Genomic DNA, 22,163 nt, shown 5'->3' on the forward strand with positions numbered 1-22,163 from the left:
TATCCTGCCTTTTTCCTACAAAGGGCTCAAGGCAGCTTACATCATTCTCCTCCTCCATCTTATCCCCACAACAACAACCCTGTGAGGTAGGTTGGGCTGAGAATCTGTGACTGGCTCAAAGTCACCCAGTTGGCCCCATGGCTGAGCGGGGACTTGAACCCAGATCACCTGAGCCCCAGTCCCACGCTCTTGACCACTATATACCACACTGTTATCAGGAGAGGCATGCCTGCATACACCTCTTGTATCCATCCTGCTGTGGACGGCTGCTGAATGCAGTGCTGGATCTGATCCAACATGGCCTTTTCTTCCGTAAACATAGCTAGGACTGAAATTCTATCCAAATGTAAGGACACATCCCACGAAACAGTGTGAAATGTATTTCTGACCACAGCCTATTAAGGCTAATTTCAAGTTTGTCCTATTAGTGTGTGCAACACTTTTGCTTGATTGTTATGATTAATGCACAGCTTTTGTTACACTAATCACTTAGCTATTTCGAGTGGCAGAACATTCTAGGTAGAAAAACAGGCTTTCAGCTAAGTGTGTACAAAGGATTTTGTTAGCATCTGCTTCTTACATAGTCCTAAAGGTTCAGTCAAGTATTGGATACAACAGTTCAGCCTAGGATCTGAAAACATGAGCATTTGCAAGGCAGCTCTGGTTTGCAAGCGATTCCTGTATTCAGTCTCTGGCATGGATGCTGTGCAAGCAAAGACCCACAGCAAACTTTAAAACCTGGTGTGTGTGTGTGTGTGTGTGTGTGTGTGTGTGTTGGTAAGCCATCTAGAGACTCTGGTATTGGATGGCATATAAAAATTTTCAATAAACAAACAAAGCGGGGTGTCCACAGGGAAGAGATTAAATTATTATTTGCTACCAGCAGCTAGATACAGTAAAAAGTCCAGGGGCACTTCTATGAATTTATAAGCAAATTTATATAAAACTATCTCCTTTCAGTCAGGATGAGATAAAGATTAAAATATGAGGAAGTGTCAGCTTATGTCTGGAAAAGCCCACTTCCAGAGAAGTGTGGAGAATACACCAATTTGTATCGAATAGTTCATTCTACTTCCTAAGAACCTGTGTTTTTCTCTCCATTTTTTTTAAAAAAATCCTTATTTCTGTTAGGACGTTTGAAAATACACAAGGGGCATTGTCTAACACACAAAGCCTCAGTAGCCAGAGGCATGTCTGGACTACATTTACAGTGACTCAGGGTAGTTTTAGTACCCCACATGATTCCTTATTCCTGCTCATAAGTGGCACAGGCAGAATCATCAAAAGTAACATTTGCAAAATAAATAATGAATACACAAATCTTAATGATTTATGCAAGCCTCTGAACTGTTCCACTTGATGCACTGTTCCCCAAAGAGGTCCGCCTGGCACCGTCGTTACTGGTTTTTCGGCGCCAGGTAAAGACCTTTTTATTTAGACATCATTTCAATTGTTAAAACATATGATCTGGCCAGGGCAACTTCTTCTTCCTTCTCTTTCTCCTCCTATATTTTTATTTTATACTGATAATTTTAATTTTATATTTGTAAATCAATGTATTTTTTGTATTTTTGCATTTATTGGTAATTTATTATGTACTATTGTATTTCAATGTATTTTATCATGTTGTAAGCCGCCCCGAGGTTTCGGCAAGGGGCGGCATAGAAATGTTATAATAATAATAATAATAATAATAATAATAATAATAATAATAATGCACAACTTCTCACTTCTTTGGCTTCTTGTTTCTCTGTATATCAAGCTTTTAAGATAGCTCCAATATAAGGGTATCATGAACTTGCTGGTGGGGTCATCTGTGTGTTCCATTACTTCTTCAAGAAGGTCAAGACAGCACACACAATGTTCTCACTGAAGCCTTACAACATCCCTGTGAGGATGGTCAGGCCCAGAGACTGCTCCAGGATCATCCAGAGGGGGGAATTTGCACTCAGATGTGTCTGGTGCCATCACCTCCAACAGCGCTTCCATGTGATGGTGTTTCCACTCAGAAGATGTAACCATTTCCTATGTGAATCAGCTAAGGTGGACAAAAATGGTGGCCCACCAGAACTCCCATGATCCCTCACCATAGGCTGTGCTGGCCAAGGATGAAGGAAGATGCAGTGCAAAACATCTAGAGGGTCACAAGTTTTCCAGCCCCTCTTCTAAAGCCATGAAGAGTCTCTATACCAGCTACCTCCAAGCATATGAGGCAGAAAGACCCAAACAGGAGACAGCATGAAACACTGTGGTTTCTCACACAGAGGCAGTCGCACAGTCTTTTATAGCAACCTCCAGAAGTGGATCATAACATCTGGAAGAGGAACAGAGGGAAACAGAAAGGCTTCCAGTGCCAAGAAAGAAAACCTGAAAGGTCTAAGCAAGTCTCCTGAAGTGTCGGCTATTACTAGCATGTCAATCCAACTCCCATTTGATGGGTCTCTATCTAACCCATCCTACAAAGGCGAAGAAAGATGAATCACCCTTCACTGAAAGACATTATTACAGGTACAAAGTAATTGCCAAGCACCTCCCTAGCTGTCTAGAAACCATCTAAAGCAGTAACTCCCAAAGTGGAGAGTGGAAAGATCTGGGGGTGGGAGGGCAGTGATTGGTTGTTTTAAATTTGCAGTAAAGCAAAGTATAGCCCTAATACAAAGAAAGAAACCCTGGAAGTGCTAGAGTTGTTGCCCAAGAGGAAAGGGGGCAGCAGACCAAAAAGGTTTGGGGACCATTGATCTAAAGGAACCTATTTCTGGGTCTGACCAGCCGTCAGTCCAAGACGTCGAGGTTGAGACTGGTTGCTTTGCTTTTACTACAGGATAATTTTTGCTCCTCAGCAGCATTCCATCTTGTCTTCTTTGCCATCTTGTCTTCTTTGCCATCTTGTCTTCTTTGCCTCTAGTTGCTGTTTGTCCTTGCTTCTTCTACTGGTCACCCTTTCTGAGTATCAACCTCTGCTTTGACTCCCTGACAACAGTAATTCTCTATACTATTAATGATTTATAGCAACTCAGCCAACCCAGGAATGTGCTTTAATGTTTTCCTGCAAGACAACCAGACTCCTGCTACTGTGCAGAGGAAATCAGAGTATGCATTGAACCAAATCTCAAACTTCCACATGGAAAGGCCACAACGATGTGATCTTAAAGCTTTAGAAAAAAATTAAACAAACTTAGTTATGGCAGTGACCAAAGCCCCAGAGGGAATGAAAAATCATAGGCTAAGGGAGTGTTGGAAGAACCCTTCTGAAATGCAGAACTGTGATCACATGCTTATCTAACTCTGCCTCAAACCAAAACTGCTCATGAACCAGGTGCTTTGGAATGGTGTTCAACACATCCCCAAATTGTTTAATAAGTACCTGCATTTCCTTGCATACAGCTCTGAAGTGAGGTTACCTCATTTTACCATGTGAAACTCTTTTTTAAGGCCTGGAGGAAAGTCCTTTTCATAATACTTTCTAAGTGATCAACACCACATCAGAGAAGTAATAAAGTGAATGTTTATATTAGTCCACAAGTAGCTTGCCCAGAAATTCTCCACTTTTTCCACATTCCCTCCACCAGATCCCATGGTAAAGAAAGGTACAGTGCTCCTTCCCAAGTTACAAACACTGCATCTGGCCCCAAAACAAGAAGAATGTGAAGGTAAACAAAGCAACAGATGTTGTACCCTTTAAGAAATAGCAGACATAAGTTGACTTGCTGTATGAAGTTGCCACACTACAGGCAATTTCAAGGAAACAGCAGGCAAACTTCTTGTGTGATGCCATCCCAAGTCTAAAATAATTTGAAGAAGGTGTTAACTAGTCTGGTCTCTCAATGCTTTTTAGAATGCATTTTGAACATTTTCTGACAAGTTTGGCTCATGTTTAACCAATGGTGTATTTTTTCCAAGTAACATCATATTTTTCCCTAGGTTTTAGACATGCAACAAAAGAAGTTCAAATTGTCCTTGGCACACATGTAGAAAGCTGCCCCAATTCTACTAGCAGAATCAAATAAGAATGCCAAGAGTGCCAAGAGTGACAGTGTCAAATAGGCTAACTTACAAAACCTCTATCAACCTACCATTTACAAAGAACCACAGAAGTTGTAAGGTCAGATAGGTTTCAACCATGAGAAACAGGAGCACTGTCCCTTTCAGGAATGAACCAACAGCTGAAGCAACTCTAACTTCAGCATCATTGAATAAGCTTCAAGAATTGCAAGCAAGCAGGAAGCCAAACCAAGCTTGAATCAAGTCAAGACAAACCAAAACTGGAATAAATCTTTATTTTTCTTAAACCAGTCCAGAATCTGAACAATTACCTGAAAGTTTCTGTTGAACCATATCCAGAACAGAACCAGGTTGCTAGTTTAGAATAAGGGTTCAACCAAACAAAATAATTGATGTGGTACATTCTTTGGTTCCACCAAAGTAAGCACACAAGCAATTTGTATATCTGGGTTTGCACAGATTGTATGCTTTGCCCTCCAAAAACTGGACTCAAGACCTGTTTCCCTTTGGGACTGGGGTTTGATCAACATACAAGTTAGAGCATGAAAGGAATGGACATAAAACATGAATGTGGGGTGATTGTAATAAGATAAATGATACCAGATATATTTGGTGTTTATCAAGTTGTGTTCACAGATACAGTACTATGGCAATGCCTTTGCCAATGTAAAATAGGATAGAAATATGTGAGCAATAGGAAGTAACCTGTGAAACCAAAGTACAGCTAGAAAATAAGACTACAGAAATAGTGGAAAGGCAGAAAAAGGGATCAAAACTGAGCCCATTCAAATGAGTAGGTGTGAATTCAAGCCTAAGGATTTGCAGTGCACCCACTGGAGAAAGGAAAGGGGAAAGGAATTCTTACTGTGCAGTGCAGGGTGTCCCTCTCATGTGCCTTACATTTAGATTTTACCATTTGAAGAACTGGACCAGTTGCCTATATGTGTCAGTAGAGTAACTAAACCTTTACTGGCCTGAACTAAACAACTTCAGCTGTAGTTGAACTTGAGCTGGGAAAGAACCAAAAAATAACTAACTGCTAGCTGCTAGAGCAACTAAAATACATGCTTCTGAACAAAAAACAACATAAAACACAAGCACCTCAAACTGCTTAAGATAGAAATTAATTAAATGCTACTGATGGCATGAAGCCTGTAGCTGAACTTCTCCCCTCCTTGGGCAAGTGCAGTATCCATTCTGCTGCTTACTCCAAGGAAAGGAAAGGGGAGGGGAGGCTATAATTGTGCAACATTGCTGTGCCTTATGGCCAGAAAGATGTGAGTAACTTTCAGCTACCAAAACCAAGGAATCATCAGAACTCAGACAGTATCCAGCCAACTGTGCAAGGTCCTAGATTGGTGTACTCTTTCAACTGTTTACTGTTCTCAATATGCAAACTGGAGCTCTTTTTACCATCATGGCTTCCCCAAAAAACCTATTTGATGAGGATACTAAGAATACCATGTTGAGATGCATAACAGAATCCCTAAGATTGCTTAGAGAGAAGGAATGACCATTATTTATTTCACTATGGTGTAGTGGTTAAGAGTGCTGGACTGGGACTCAGAAGTTCTGGATTCTAGTTCCACTCAGCCATGGAGCTCACTGTGTCTCTGTGAGCCCATCCTGTGAGCCTAACCTACCTCAAAGAATTGTTATTGTGAGGATAAAATGAAGAGGAGACCCTTGTAAGTTGTCTTGGGTTCCTTGCAACAGGAATAACGGCAGGATATAAATGCAGTGCGATGATGATAGGGATGACGATGAACTTTCCCCAGGGGGTCATCCCACGTAGGCAATGATCAAAGCAAAACCTGCTTAGATTCTGCGAAGTTGCTGCATAATGCTTTAGGACCATGAAAACTGTAATATGGACATGATCAGTTGCCCCACAATTAGTTTTGCATATCCCAAGATATTAGGAGATATAATTTACCTATTAAATATAGTTATCATGCATGCAGACATAGTGGGGATCCAACTGGGACCAAGGAGGGGAGGGAAGAAAGAACACTGACCCTTATAGGAATATCACGTGCTACAGTGAGTATGCACTCTCCCTAAGCTACCTGAATGAAAAGCATTTAATTGTGTTGGTTGAATGAATGGCTCACTTCATTAAGGCAACACAAAGATCTGCAACACCCACATCCCAACCCATATTTTGTGGTGGAAACTGACCCTGTGTTCCCCTTGAAAACAGCCTGTTTGTGGGGAAGAGAAGAAAAAGTGAGCACAGACACAATTCCCTGCAGTTGCATTAGATGAGAAGGGAGGTCTCAGATTCCGAACACATTTCATGGAAGGACAGGGGAGCTCTCTTACAATTTACTCTCAAATTTTGAAGCAGCTCATGCATGTACATTTTTGAAGAGGTAAACGGCACAGACCAAATCAGCAAGAAGAAACAGCATGGGGCAGCGGGAACAGCTCATCTGCCCATTTTCCTTCTCTAATTCTTGGCAATCTCTATATGCCAGCTTCTTGCCTGGCTTATTTCCTTTCAAGGACCCTAACAGCAGTTCATGAATACTGCACCTGTTCTCACTAATCCTTTTCACCCTCTCTAGTGACTCCTTCAGTTGTAAAGAGCAACTATGGATGAGAACAACATGAGCACAGCAGGAGGGGAAAGGATGGGCTTCATTCCTAAGGACATCTTTAAGAGCCTCAGGAGAAGCAGGTGACTGGAGAAGAGCAGGTGGGTGCAGTCGATTTGTGGAGAGGTCAAACGGTGCAACAGGATACAGAGATGAAGGGCACTGTCAGGATCTCTGGACCAGTGAAATGTATGGGCAAGCGGTGTGATGTATCAAATTATGGAGGCAAATGGTCCAGTCAAATGCTCTTCAGGATTTTTATACAGCCATGGTTCTCAAAGAAGATGGTCCATGAAACATCCAGTCCAGAGCAGAAAAATAATAGCGAGCATGTGTGAAAGAGAAAACTTTGATTACCTGATGCAAAATGTCAATCTATTCCTTTTCCCTCAGTGAATGTAGTTACCTACATAAACTCAACTCCACTACTCTAATACAAATATGAATGTCCTGTAATGTATCTTAGTGCTATAATTCATTTGGCTAAACTCTATTTCTATATTTCTGTTCACACATTTAAAATATATGCCAAGAGGTCTTCCCTTGCAGCATGCTTACAAAAAGATTAATTATTCAGAATTAGCCACTATACAAATATTTCTTTTAAAAAGAGTAGTATTTTTAGTATTCAGTAATACTTACTACTTTTTAAACTCGGGTTTGAAGTTATTATCATTACTATTATTATTATTACATTGCATTTATGTCCTGCCTTTTCCCCCTTGCGACGAACCCATTTGGAGAGCCAACCAATGCCTAGGGATGAAAACATCAGAGCAGCCTTGCTGGTCCACCAGGTCCAGCATCGGGTTTCTCACAGCAGTAAAGCAGATGCCCCTCGCGAAGCCCACAGGCAGGACATGACAGCAGCAGCCTGCTGCTCCCCACTGATCACTATGCAGAGGCATGCTGCCTCTGGCCCTGCAGGTTCTATACGGCCATCACCGCTATGATTTGTTCATTACATTTCTAGCCCATTTTTCTTCCGCCATGGACCTCAACATGGCTTAGATGTCCCTTCCAAGCACTGGTCCAACTCAGACCTGCATAGTGTCAGCAAAACGGCAGCCTCTTGTGCTTTCAGACCATGCCCTGGACATACTGGGCATGGAGAGTCTTATCCTCCTTTCTCTAACCCCCCTCCTTTTTTTAAAGCCAACTAAGTTGGTGGCCATCACCATATATTTCAGTAGTAAATTCCACAGTTCCATGAAGTGCTTCCTTTTATCCATGAACACTTTTATCCAGTGTTCCATGAAGTGCTTCCTTTAATCTTTCCTGAATCCCTCAGATGAGCATCCCTGTGCCACGGATTCTGCATAAGCAGAACCCATTTCTCCTAAGAAATCCTGGAGTTTTACAATGTTGTGATGATTTAGCAAAGAGGAAAAAAGCAAGAGCACAGGGAATGTCAGCCTGTTAACTTAGCATTTGCCTTCTCACTACACCAGGTAACCACTACCCCAGACAACTGTACATCGCCCCATTACTACCATGACCAACAGCAGCAGGGAAAGCAGATGTACAAAGCACCTCTACAATATTGTTCTTTGTTATAGCAAAGCAGCACTAAGGAAACCGTGTGCATGATTTTATGAAAATGAGACACCTCTTCTTCTCCAATTATCTTACAACCAGTGGCCCTTACTAAGAAAATAAGCAAAACACTGATATTGTGTCTGTAGCAGTTTTAGAAAAGTTCAATCAAACCCATACAGTTGCCTGCCCCCAACTTTTGGGCATGCGTACAAAGCCATGAATCCAGCCCAGATAGATCTATCTATTGCGATTTATATCCTGCCTTTTTCCTACAAAGGGCTCAAGGCAGCTTACATCATTCTCCTCCTCCATCTAATCCCCACAACAACCCTGTGAGGTAGGTTGGGCTGAGACTCTGTGACTGGCCCAAAGTCACCCAGTTGGCTCCATGGCCGAGCGGGGACTAGAACCCAGATCCTCCGAGTCCCAGTCCCACGCTCTTAACCACGACGCCACACTGGCTCTCCACTATTATGGGAGCAGCAAGCACCTCTCCCTCCTTTTGTACTCAGCTGGGCAGGGACACAAGTCTGAGGCAGACAGATACGGGGAAAAGCAGAAAGAATATCAGGCGTTGCAGGCAGGCAAAGCACATTTCATTTATCGCTATAACGGCCCCATGCCATTCCCACTGACTGGAAGCACCTTTTAAGACCCTGTTGCTTTCAAACACCTTAAAAGACACTGGCTGCTTGTATGTATAACTCCAAGAGGGCATATAAGCTGCAGTACACTCTACAGACCCTCACTTGCCAATTCTCAGCATAGCTACGTATTGATTGATTGATTTTCCTACATCCTGCTATATGAATGGCTTGCACCTACAGCAAGAAATGGAAGCAGGTGAAAAATATATGAACACGTACCTGCTCTTCCTTTCGATAAGAATAGCCATGTAAGAAGCTGGTAAAGCAGCACCAAAACCAGGAGTCCAAAAATAGAATTTTCCAAGGATCCTCCTGAAACAAAGGAGTATAATTCATTATGTTGCATAATATCACAGCACAAAAAAGCGGGGGAGCTTTGCAGGTTGCACACAACTGATGAACACATTCATTCATACACACAGTTCCACTCACTGAAATTTCCATCAGAGCTTAGGGAAGAGGCAATTTCATTCATTTCTCCTTCCATCTACAGCTGCCCCCCACCATCTCTCTCCAAAACCTGCTCTGGAAGGTATGAGGCTAATCAGTGAAAAACTGCTTCCTTTCACTTTTTCTAGCAGGAAGCTCTACAAAATTTTAGTGGCTTCCATGAATAGAGGGAGTCCATCCATTCACAGAAGCAGAAAACTGGATCCAGCCCAAACTAACTCACTCTCTCCCCACCCACCCTTTCTCTCTAAAAGCACCATGTTGCCATCTCATGATTCTTCTTAACAAGTACATCAAAGAACCTCATAAAATTAATAGCTGCAACACCCTGGGAGGAACATCAGTTTTACAGCCACTATATTTCAAAGGCTGACTTTGATATAAAGCATTGTGTACATTTTCATAGTGACAAGACAGTTTTGTTACCACAGGACAAGTTGAGCGTTGATCCAGCATTTGCCAAAAAATGTTTAATAGCAACCCATTAAAAGGGCACAATTAAAAGACACTAGTTTAAATATGACATGGTATCAATAACATGAGCCCTGCAGACCACCTCTTCTTCCCCTTCTGGAAGTATTCCATCTCACCGGTTACAAAGAGGAATCCTGTTAAAGGTGGCTGCCCCATAACTTGGTATTCCCTTGCTCTGGGATGCAAGCTACTTCAGCAAATTTGATCAAAGCTTTGATGGCCAGGATTAAGATGCTAAGGTATGTTTTTTTGGCCCCACTGAAGTGGTACACATTTTGCAAAATAGTTTTGAGTAGCAATCCCCTGCTCAGGCTTGTAGTCAACTATCTGGCCGATTGAAACAAGGAAAAGTTGGCAACAGACAACCAACCAGCACAAAAACACAGCAAAAGCTGGGTTTCCCTGTTTTTCGATCATAAAGGACTAACACAGGCATGGGCAAGCAAGCTAGCTAACTAGTAAAAAAATATTCATGAGCAAGATTTTTTTCTGGACTTCTTCATAAGATTTCTCTAAGAGGATGCAGCATCAATGCTGTTCTTAGAAGAAACCAAAAGAAGCTCCCCACCTATTACTCCTCCTTTCCCCAGCAGTGAATTTCCAGTTCACTTCTTGTCACTAAGAAAGGGAAAAAAACCCTTCACTTTAGCATTGCGCAGACTGCCCATAGCAGATGCACTTATTCCTTATACTGAAACCTCTTTAATTCCCTTTCATGTTCTAGAAGTTAGTGAAAGAATTAGCTGCCTATCCCGTCTTTCAGCATGACAGTATACCTGCTGATTGCAAAGAGTAAAACCTGTAACAAGGACTCATGCAGACAAGCTCCAACGGCAAGCTATTCCCATATACCTCTGCACAAGCAATAACAGGGTGGTTCAATTGCAACTGAGGCACATTCATACACAAATACAAACACACAAATTATCAGACCCAACAGGTTATCAGTGTAACATTTGGGTTATCTACATTCACATGAGCCTTTATTTAATACACTAGCTTTCTCCTAGTACACAATTTTGCAATTTCATTATTAGGAGTTAGATAAGCTTCCTTCGTCCATTAAAAGGAAGAAAAAGGAGGGGCACTGGCACTGTATCTTACAACTTTTACCCTTTCCCCTTCCCTTCATCCTATATTAGTGATGCAGAACATGAACTTTGAATATGTGTGTGTGTGTGTGTGTGGACACGTATGTACACATATATATTATTAGTAAGACTTTCAAGACCAGTTCAACATATCTTTGATTGGCACTGTGTGGCTATATGGGGTTTTTGTGTGAATACATGTGTTTTCACTTTGTTTTGTTTTCTTTTTCCCCTTTTTTCTGTATATGTGTTTGCGGTTCTACTCTTGTTTTGTTTCTCAGGGGTTTTTCACTGAAGCTTGGTTTTGTTGAAAAAGTGTAAAAATCAAATAGATGTTATAAATATAAAAAACCTGGATGTTCTTTGTTCTAAACTTTAAGAGCTAACGTGGCAAAATATGAAAGGAGAAGCACAAAAGTATTGTTTTAAACACTTCTCAAGTTTGCAATACCCTTGTGAACAAAATAAAATGTGTATCAGATACAAGCCCCTGTTGTTTAAGGCTGCTTATTTGTGTAAACGAAAGAGTTAAAATACATTTCCTGGACAGCAAAATGGGCCTGCTTTGACAATCCCACAGGATGGGAAGCAAGCATATTTTAGCTAGCAAATAGGAAACAGAGCTTGACTGCCATGCCCAGAATACTAAAAAATATGTGAATCCTGGTAAGCTCAGAAAATAAGCCCAAGGGACAGGATGGGATGGAGCAGCAAGTAATAATGTTGGAGGTGCTCTTCAGCACAGATTCATGAATTTTGTTCCAGAAGTTGTATCTCCTTCTAAACAGAGTTAAACAGAGAAACATATGTCAAAGCCAACATTATTTTTGAAACAACGTATCGCACCATTCCCTAATATGACAAAGATACAGAATAGCGCTAACCAACCTTAAAATGCAGAAAAATGCAATGTACAGACTTCCATTTGCTGTTAGAAAGGACGTTGATTGCAAGATTTCAGGGAGCAGTTTGTACAAATAATAATCAAGTTTTCGCTTCCGGAGAACTGCGGCAATCTGTAAGAGAAATGTCCATCCAAGTTAATTTATTCATATATTACATTTTTCAACTGCTATTCTTCCACTGATCTTAGGACAGCATATAAAGGAATCCTCTCCTATTTATTTCTATGTACTGAAACGGAGTCTTGCATCAAAAAAAAAAAAAAACCCTCTTGAGTATGTACAGCCAACAATCAATTCAACTCATGGCCTTTTTTACTCCAATGGCCAATAAAACTGAAATCTTCATAGAACATGCAAAAAACAATCCATCCAACATTGTGATCTTATAAAAGCATTGCTCCCTTGCATTTTATGCAGATGCAAGTTTATAGGGCTAGGAAATGGCTTCCCCAAAGTGGTGTCATGCAAGTGTGTTAGAATGATCTGGAAGGCACCAGGCTGGAAAAGGCTGGCACAACACAAAATAAGTAATGATTTCAGAGAGTAGCTTGTGCTCCAGTTTCAAAACTGAAGCCACTCATAGTTAACAGCATAGAAATTACCTGTGCTAAGAAGGCATCCATAATTCAACAATACTTAATATAAATGGTTTAAAAAAGTATTTTAATCTTTAAAGATTAAGATTCCAATGCACGCTTACTGGAATCAATACTCATTGAACTCAGTAAGACTAACTTCGTAGAAAATATGCATAGCAAGGAGGTAAATAGTCTCCCTAAGTATCACTAGCAAGCTACCTCGATCTTCTCTCTTCTGAACAAAGCATGCATATAAGGGAGAAGACTGAACTTCTCATTTGTAGGTACTAAATAATGAACACTTTTGCGAGTGTGTGCGTGTGTGTGTGTGTAAGTGCACCCATAGACTCAAACAACAAACAGAACTTCAAAGTTGGTTTTGTTTCTAGTTAAATGCTTCACAGCAGACATAAAAACTGCAAATACTTTTATGAAGAGTCTCTATAAACTTTTACAGCTTGAAGAAGTGGGGGGCAGGGAAGAAACACACTGCAATTTTATCCTTTCCGTATTATACAAGTTCAGTATTGCCATTCCTTCCACTGAGTTTTCTAAGATGGTCCCTTCCTCTTCCTCTTCCGTACTTTCTCTTATTCTTATACTGTAGTGGCAATTAAGCTACAATGCAAACCAAAATATAATGGCTTGAACCAAACTTCAAGCAACAGTATGATAGCAACAATTGAGACAATTACTGGTGACAATACTTAGAAAAAATATGCATCTGTCTAGATCAAACTGAACCATAGCTTTTTTATAAAATGCAAATATACATGTTACTGCAGGTATTTAAACCTAACTTTGATACATCCTTTATCTCAAAGTATCTGTTGAGACAGAAAAAGGTTTGCTAAATTTGCTGAAATGTAGGATTTAATATTGAATTTTAGTAAGCATTTTTATGAAAATATTGGAAGTACATTGAAAGGAAAACGAAATAAATGTGCTGTTCATGAATAAGTAACATACATCCAGATATTTTAACTGTATTATCACTTTTTTCAAGTTTTATTAATACCATGATACACACATGCTACTACCTATATTCAAGAGACTTTTAAAAAATGACAGTGTTCTAATACATCTTGTAAGATAACCTGGAAGCCAAAAGAGGAAGGGAAACTTTCAAAAGATTTTTTAAAAGTCAGGGAAGGAAGATGGATGGAACTAAATCTAGAACCAGGTCTTCTCAGGCACAATTCCAAAGCTGTATTTTGTAGCAGCAGAGTAGATGCTGGAACAATTTCTTGGGAACATCCACAACAGTATTTTAATCCAAGTATCAACCCAATTCAGTGTATGAATGCTCAGAATAAGTGCATGCTCTCAGACAGGTATACACAGGTTTACAATTTCGTCATCCATGCAATTTGATTTCAGATTACACAACCTGCAGATTGTACAACTCTTACCTAGGTACTGAAACAAGTTTCACAAAATCTTCTATATGCAAGGTATGTGACCAATTCAGATGAATTATTTTCATGTGCATCCCAATCACTAGGTATGGCTGTGAAAGCTGGACAGCGAAGAAAGCTAACAGAAAGAATATGGATACATTCGAGACATGGTGCTGGAGGAGAACTGAAAGAAAGGGAAGCAAGTAGGTCCTAGAACAAGTCAAGCCAGAACTTACTGCAGAAGCAGAATTGACAAATCTGAGGTGCTAAGGTCAGGACACATCATGAGAAGGCAAAACACCCTAGAGAAGACAATCATTCTAGGAAGAGTTGCAAGCAGAAGAAGAAAGGGAAGAGCAAAGATGCGATGGATCAATTTCATGAAGCCACAGACTTATGCTTACAAAAGCTGTTGACGACAGGACATCCAGGAGTGCATTCACTCATTAGGTTGCAGTATTTGGAGATGTTTTGACAGTATGTGACAACAACAATGCTGTGGGATGAAGCGGTTTAGTTGTAGACACGGGCTAAAATCACAGTCATACTTCTGTAGTCTTCTCTCCTGCTTGGGTAAAACAGTGTGCTTTCCAGGGCAAGTGATCAGATCATCTCTGCCACCATTCGCTTAGCTCCCATCTTCCTCTCTTCTCCCGTTATCCAGATGACAAGGTACACATGCACATGGACAGTGCCACAGACTGCCTAATTTTAATGCTATGTATAAGACAATAATTATACATATAGTTGAAACAGGGTTCACTGAAATGTGATTAGTGCATAGTCTGGTGATTTTAGACAGTGAATAAATACTGTTAGAACTACCACCAAAACCCCACCTTCACTTCTGTCTCTTCCAAAGAAAACTCGCAGGCATTTTGGCACCAGGAAGTACAAGGAAGGGAGGATCGTTGTGAGCAGGTTTGGTAGACAGCACAATACCAAGTCCCTTAATAATTTCCAATTCTAGTGCTAGCAAAATTAAGCGGAGAAATGGCAATTACAGCTTGAAATGCACCATAAAAAGTTATTTTCCCCTGCACAATGGGCCAAACTTTTCTTTGCAAAGTATGGATGCATATAGTTAACAAGCCTAGATGAAGCAATGAGCTACCAGGTGCATTCATGGGATGTTGGTCAATAATTGCCATGGGCTAGTAAGTTTAGCAGACTTATTTGCAAAACTGATCTAAAGACAATACAATTCTTTGCATCTGGTGAGGCAGACTACAAGCCTAACAAAACAATATTTGTTTTTCAGCTCCAGGCTAAGACCTTTTTATTTAAACCTTATTTTAATTGTTAACTTATTATGCATTTATAGAATTTAAAATTTTTAAGCCGAGATGTTACCGGGCTTTTTAATCTTTAATTGTATCAATTGTTATTTATATGTTTTAATTATGCTGTGAGCCGCCCCGAGGCTTTGTTGCAATGGGGGTGGCATAGAAATGTTTAAAATAAATAGATAGATAGATAGATAGATAGATAGATAAGCCACAAAGTTTATATCATAATAAATATCTTCGCCTTTAAGGCACCACAAGACTATCTCATTTTTGACTCATTTCAGTTGTCATTCTAGTCACTTCCTACTTCCATTTAGCAAATAAAACTGCAGATTCTCGTCCATCAATACTGCAATCGCCCAGCATCTTAAGATAATGTTCATGCTAAGGACGTCGCTACTAGATATTTCTCACGGGTTCACTGAAAATCTCAGGACTCTATTCTGTCAATATTTTCATCCTGGGATTCTACTCATTAAGAACTGAGAATCAGACTCCCACCTCAAAAAACCCAAATGGCTGCAATATTGAACGTCCCTGTGTGACATGTCTACATCGGGCCTGATATTTACCATGCAGACTAGAGCTGTTCTATTTTCCTCAGCTGAAAACTGAATGCCTATATTCAGTGGGTAGATGATTAAGGAAGTAACCGTATTTGAGAAACGCTCAATTTAATAATAGTTATTCTCACTCATGATTTAATAATAGTTACCCTTTAAAATAAATTTACTATTTTAACTTAAAAATAAACAATTCTGCTCTAAACTATAAATATCCAACAAATGCTAAAAATCCTGATTTTGTTTATTTTGAAACATTGATTTCCATCCATCCTTCCTCTTAGTCATTTTTTAAACAAAAACTCTCTTAACTAAGGACAGTTCCAAAGTTGGTTATAATGCCAAAAGTTTCTTGCAAAAGCTTTCAGACTCCTTAGAATCGTAATCTTATTCTCAATCCCTTTCCAAATAATTCCTGACAGGGAATTTGCATTTTTCACTGCCTCTGCACACTGTCTGCCCCAACTTCTGCTTGATTTCCATTTTTAAAAACAACCCAGAAGCACTCAGTTCTTTGGTTTTTGTTATAATATGCAAACTCATAATTCTGAGCTAATGAGGAGGGAAACTAACCAGATTTTCAACCCAACAACAAACGTTTGAGTTAAAACCCAAGGTTATATCCACTTCAGAGGTATAGGTTTGCCCATCACAACACAGGAATGGGACATTCCTAGGTTGTTTATAAAGGGGATTTTTTTTTAAAAGGCACACACAAGCAAGAGGCACTGCCCTCATTTCTAAAAACCCACAATTTGTCATTACATGTAAACTAGGTCAACATTTTGGGGCTCTCCACAACCCCATTTCATTTTCACTTGACTACCTCAGTGCTCACCCTAGTTCATACATGATCAAATCTAATAACACATGCTATGATTTCTCATCATGGCAACTGTTATTTCTTTGTACCAGTAATTATTTGTTATTCATATTTATTTCATTTATACCTATCGTCATTTATTTAGTTATGACTACTATACCTGTTATTTTTGCGTTATTACATCCCAGTTACTAATGCATGCTCCTTAGTGGGAAGCTTTCCAGGGGAGAAGTTCTACTTGCAATGCATGCCAACCACTTGGCTTTTTTTTTTAAGTCTCAATGGGCCAGCTGCATGTTATCCTTCAAAATAAGACCAGTTGTGCGGCACCGAACACCCACCTTACATTTCAGAAAAATTAAGTCTGTGGCCAGCTGGAGCTCAAAAGATAAAGAGGTCAAAACAAAAACCTGACACTTCCTTTCACATATTGGATCACTGGACTAGGACTGCTCCTGGATTTCTCTTCCTTTCATAAAGAAGCTTTTAAAAGCTGGTCGCACTGACTGCTCATTTTGGCATGATGTGTAAGCATGCCAGGGTGAAGTAACTGTTACAGTCATCTAGAATATTTTGCATTATACACACAAAAAACCCCTCTTCAAAATCTACCATTAGCAAACACTACCCCCTTCCCCACAAAATCTGAATGATGCTCGAATGATCTCTGCTCTTGCCATTTTGTCCCTATAAAACATCAGGAGCAGCCCCTTGGGAACAGCTGGGGCATTGTCTTCCCCAGCATGGAGCCCTCTGATGTTTTCGACCTTGACTCCCATCAGCCTCTGCCAGCACAATCAATGGTCAGCAATCCTGGGAGGTGTACTTTAAAGCATCCAGAGGGCACCAAGTTGGAGAAGGCTGCCCTAGAGACATTGCCCTACACAGGACAGATCCCATGAGAATTCTGTGCTGTTCTCTTTCGGGGGTGGGTGGGGTGATGAGGTAGTAGTAACTGCTATATTAAACAAAAGAATCACAGAACGTCTAACCTCCTGGCTTGCAAGATCCAAAAAGGAGAACTCCTGGGATGAGGGATCACAGTTCCATTGAACATGTGTGTCTATTGATTGAAGATCAGCATTGATATAATACTTTTCCTTGCATCTATCCTTTGAGTTCTAGGAAATGCTTGGTTCATTACACAAGAAAAAGGCCAGCCATGCACAGAGAAACATACAAGACAGTCATTTCTCCATTGTTTCAAAGCATGGAAAAACATATTTGAATATTCCAACCTTATCAGTGGGGCCAGCTGCACAAGTCTGGTATCCTCCCACTTGTCAAAATGCTAAATGAAAAAGCCTCACAGACATCCCACCCCACACCACTGTGTCCCTTCCTACCCCATAGCATAAACACTCTTTTCTTGGGTCTTCATTCAAGAATGTTAAATCCTTTCAAAAGGCTTGGAGTTGACTCAAAACCACAAATCCATAAAAGGTAGGAAAAGTAGCACCATGTCCAAGAGGGTATCAAAATGGCTAACATGCAGCGTCAAGGAAGATATTACAGAGATTTCCTTCAGTAAATGGAAGACTGAGGAAAACAATAGCATGCCAAAGGGGATTCAAACAGATAAAGCATACTTCTTGAGAAGCATACTGCACAACATCAGGACCAATAATCAAGAATTCTTTAAATTTAGCAGGGACAAGGAATCAGCTAGGGAGGCAGCTGCCCCACTGCGTACTGACAGAACTAAAGGAGTGCTAAAGGAGAATAAGAGGACTGCAGAGAAGCTGAATTCATGCTTTTCATCTGTTTTAATTGCAGAAAACATGGGATAGATAGAATTTTAGACACATTATGCGATCAAGCTCATTAGAAAAAAAAAATAACGCTTGGAATGCTCAGCAGCAAAAGCAAACCAGGTCACCAAAGAGCAAGATGGTTAGATTCCATCAAAAAGGATGCAGGACAGAGCACAGTTCAGCTCAAAGAGGTGGCACAGTATCAGAAAGTGTGAAAAGATTTGGCCCATGGGATAGCTTATAGTCGGACATGACTGAACAGCTGAACAACAACATAGAACAGATACCTCTGCCCAAAATGATGTGGTCGCCAGGTTGTGCAAAAGTAGTTCTGCTAGCATCTGCAACCATTTGCAGACTTCCTCTCAGCCTGGCTCACTTCCTAAGCAAGGGCCAAACACAAGAAAAGTCAAACAGAAGAGGGATGAATTCTGCAAGATCACCAACTCTAAATAGCAGTGGCAAAAGATGAAGCTCTTGACCATAATGAAAAATTGGAACCTAATAAGACATTGGGTCAAGATGGTATCCATCGCAGATCTCTGAAAAAATTCACATCTGAAATTGTGATCTTAGTCAAGGCTATGGTTTTCCCAGTTGAAATGTATGGCTGTGAAAGCTGGACCAGAAGGAAGGCTGAGCACCAAAAAACTGAGGCCTTTGAATTGTGGTGCTGGAGGAGACTCCTGCGAGTCCCTTGGACCGCAAGGCGATCAAACCAGTCAGTCCTAGAGGAGATCAGCCCTGACTGCTCTTTAGAAGGCCAGATCCTGAAAATGAAACTGAAATACTTTGGCCACCTAATGAGAAGGATGGACTCACTGGAGAAGAGCCTAATGCTGGGAACAATTGACGGCAAAAGAAAAAGGGGACGGCAGAGGATGAGGTGGCTAGATGGAGTCACTGAAGCAGTCGGAGTGAGCTTAAGTGGACTCCGGGGGATGGTGGAGGACAGGAAGGCCTGGAGGAATGTTGTCCATGGGGTCGCGATGGGTAGGACACAACTTCGGGACTAACAACAACAACAATGTAACATATCCCTACGATCAGTTTCTGTACCAATAGACTGGAAAATGAACAATATAATATTGTGGGTTTTTAAGACATATGGGGGTCCAGGACATTGCATGTGTAACATCTGTTTTGGGTAAATTGCTTGAAAGAATTATTAAAGCTAAAATTAACAGATAAATCATATGACACACCTTACTGGAAAAGAATCAACATGGCTTCCACAAAGGTAAGTCATACCACCACACAAAGTCCCTCACCAAAGTCTCCTGAACAAACTAAAATGAATAAAAGGCTCAATAAGCAACTAAATAATAGAAATAAAAGCAGAAATAAATAGAAAATGCCCTCAAAACAGAGATGCAAGCAGTGTTGTCCCAGACCTCTCTACTGGGACCGATGCCTTGCAAATTATTCATAAATGATCTGGAATTAGGAGTGAGTATTGATTTGTTGATGACATCTGATTTGCTGATGACATCAAATTTCAGGGGATTAAAATAAATAGGACTGTGAATAGCTCCAAAAGGAGATCTCAAAAATTGGAAGAATGGGCATCAATGGGCAAATGTAGTTCAGTGTAAGCAAGTGTAAACCAATGTGTGTTGAGCAAAAAGTCTCAACCTCCCATATATGATTATGGGATCTGAGCTAATGGTGACTAACCAAAACAGAGATCTTGGGCTGTGGTGGGCAGCTGATGAAAATGTTGACCTAGGGTGTGGCAGCCATGAAAAAAGGCAAATTCTATGCTAGGAATAACTAGGAAAGGACCTAAAAATAAAACTGCCCATATCATACTCCCCTTATACAATATCCTATGACCACACTTGGAATACTATGTACGATTCAGGGACATTATAGCATTGGGAAGAATGCAGAAAAGGACAACTAAATTATACAAACAGTGGAACAACTCACCTATGAGGAAAATTTACAACATCTGGGACTATTTTCCTTAGAAAACCGGCAAGTAAGGAAGATATGAGAGAGGTGTATAAAATTACGCATACTGTAAAATGTAGATATGGAGGTGTTTTTTTCTCTTATAATACTAGAGTTCAGTGGGCTCATCCCATGATTGGTGAGAGATCCTCAACTGATAAAAAGTACTGCTTCTCATAATAAGGCAGGCCGATAGCATGATGCTAATGCTCTCAAACAAATTTAAACAAGTAATAAAAATGATGAAATTCACTTCCACAAGATGTAGGGATGGCCACCTATATGGATGGCTTTAAAAGGGGTCGGAACAAATTCATGATGGATGTTGTTATCAATGCTAGTGGTCCTGATGACTATATGCTACCTCCAATTTCAGAGGAAACATGCCCATGCACTCCGGTTGCTGGGCGTACATGGGTGAGAGGTACTGTTGCACGCAGGTTCTGCTTATAAGTTTCCCATGGGCAGCTAATTATCCACTATGAACAGAATGCTGGACTAGATGGACCTTGGGCCAACCCAGCATTGCTCTTAAGTTCTTTCAACTTCCTTCCTGCTTTCTTTTGTCTGACTCAGATGGCCCTCTTCTCTCTTTACAACTCACAACATTCTGTTTTCTCTACAGCAGGGATCTCAAACTCACGGCCCATGGGCCAATTGCCGGGACTAGCGGGGCATGGGGGAGGGGCCCTGCGGGCTTCAAAGCGCCGGTGGCGCCCGGTCTGGCCGCGGGATGAGCGGCCCACCACCACCGCGGTGGTGGAATACTTGATGCGGCCCAGCCACACCCAGACTCTACTTCCAGCAGCCCCCAGGTAAGTTCAGTTTGAGACCCCTGCTCTACAGGGACCACAGGGACCCCTGCACATCCTCTACTCCTTCAATCTATCCCCATCCATGTTCCTTCTTGGCTGCCAGTAATTCACACCCCAAAGGCATCTCAGATGCAACAGAAAGACTGGTGCCAACTGGTGGCCTTAAATGTTGCCACACAAGATAGAAAAGGAATACAGTGCGCATATAATGCTGAATTTCTCCAGAGAATCACGTACAGTCAAGAAAGGGGTCCCAGTCAGCCTTTGGGCCTTACACTGCATAGCTCCTCATATTCTTAAAAAAGAGACAAGCCAGTTTTCTCCAAAATATAGATCACAATCCAACAATCCATGTTTACTCAGAAATGTCCCACTGAGTGCAATGAGTAATGGTGTATAAGATCATAAACTGAGTGTACTGGTTGTAATAACTACATGAACTCAATTCTGTGCTATACTACTATACTTCCTTCATGCTTGAATTGTTTGAAACCAGAACAACATTTTGCAAGCTAAATATTTTCAAAGTATCAGAAGTGTTATCAGATCTTCTCTGAATATACAAAAGATGAGCATTGCACAATGCATTGCAACAGTCAAATGGCATCTAAAATCACTACTTTTTAGATACAAAGGGTGTTGACAAATTCCACTTTCAAGAACACACAGTGCAACATGTAAAATTTATACCGAATGGCCCATCTAGACCAATGGCTAAAACTACCATCTCTGAAGAACTTCTTCATCTGGGCAACTTTCATCTGAGTACATGTAACAGCAAGCCCTGTTAGCAAATACACCCCACTTGCTGGCCACAAACTGAGTTTGTTAAATTAGGAACAGCAATTTTGAATTTGGGAGAGGCCATAAACTCAGAGATAAAACAAATTATGTTTTGCTGCAAAATGCCACAGTTTCCAGTATCTACCAAGTTAAAATGACCAGACAGCAAACAAAAGACCTTTGTCTGAAAACTTGGAGAGCTGTTGCTGGTCTGTGTAGGTGATTCTGGGATAGATGGAATATAATCTGACCTGGAATAAGGTAAGTTCCCCATGTTTGTCAGCTCTATTATGCCATAGATGTCCTTTGGACTAACTGAAACCTCACTTAAAACTGACCTTTGAATATCTTCTCAGACAAAGATTAAGTGGAACTGCAGCTTATATATCAAGGCAGAATGAAAGCTAATGAGTATGAAAGAAATAGCCCCCTAGCACATCCTCCCCCTTTTCAACTGCTGGGTGAGCAGAAAATTGCACTGCCTTTTGCTATTA

At 40.7% G+C, this 22,163-nt stretch overlaps 1 protein-coding gene across 4 annotated transcripts in view; it reads right to left on the reverse strand.

Moving 5' to 3' along the window:
- Window positions 1-22,163, reverse strand: part of TMEM135 (transmembrane protein 135) — a 179,042-nt gene that overhangs the window by 147,972 nt on the left and 8,907 nt on the right. For 2 of the 4 annotated variants that reach the window (XM_044441519.1, XM_044441518.1), the window contains exons 2-3: window positions 11,692-11,819; window positions 9,008-9,100 (exon numbers count right to left, since the gene is read on the reverse strand). In XM_044441519.1, coding sequence (XP_044297454.1) covers window positions 9,008-9,100; window positions 11,692-11,819 — 221 coding nt within the window. Of the gene's footprint in view, window positions 1-9,007; window positions 9,101-11,691; window positions 11,820-14,090; window positions 14,982-18,402; window positions 18,655-22,163 lie in introns of those variants that run through there. The other 2 variants (XM_044441520.1, XM_044441521.1) reach the window with 2 other exon arrangements.

Source organism: Varanus komodoensis, unplaced genomic scaffold (genome assembly GCF_004798865.1).
Source record: "Varanus komodoensis strain SLA01 unplaced genomic scaffold, ASM479886v1 scaffold4, whole genome shotgun sequence".
NCBI classification, from domain to species: Eukaryota; Metazoa; Chordata; class Lepidosauria; order Squamata; family Varanidae; genus Varanus; species Varanus komodoensis.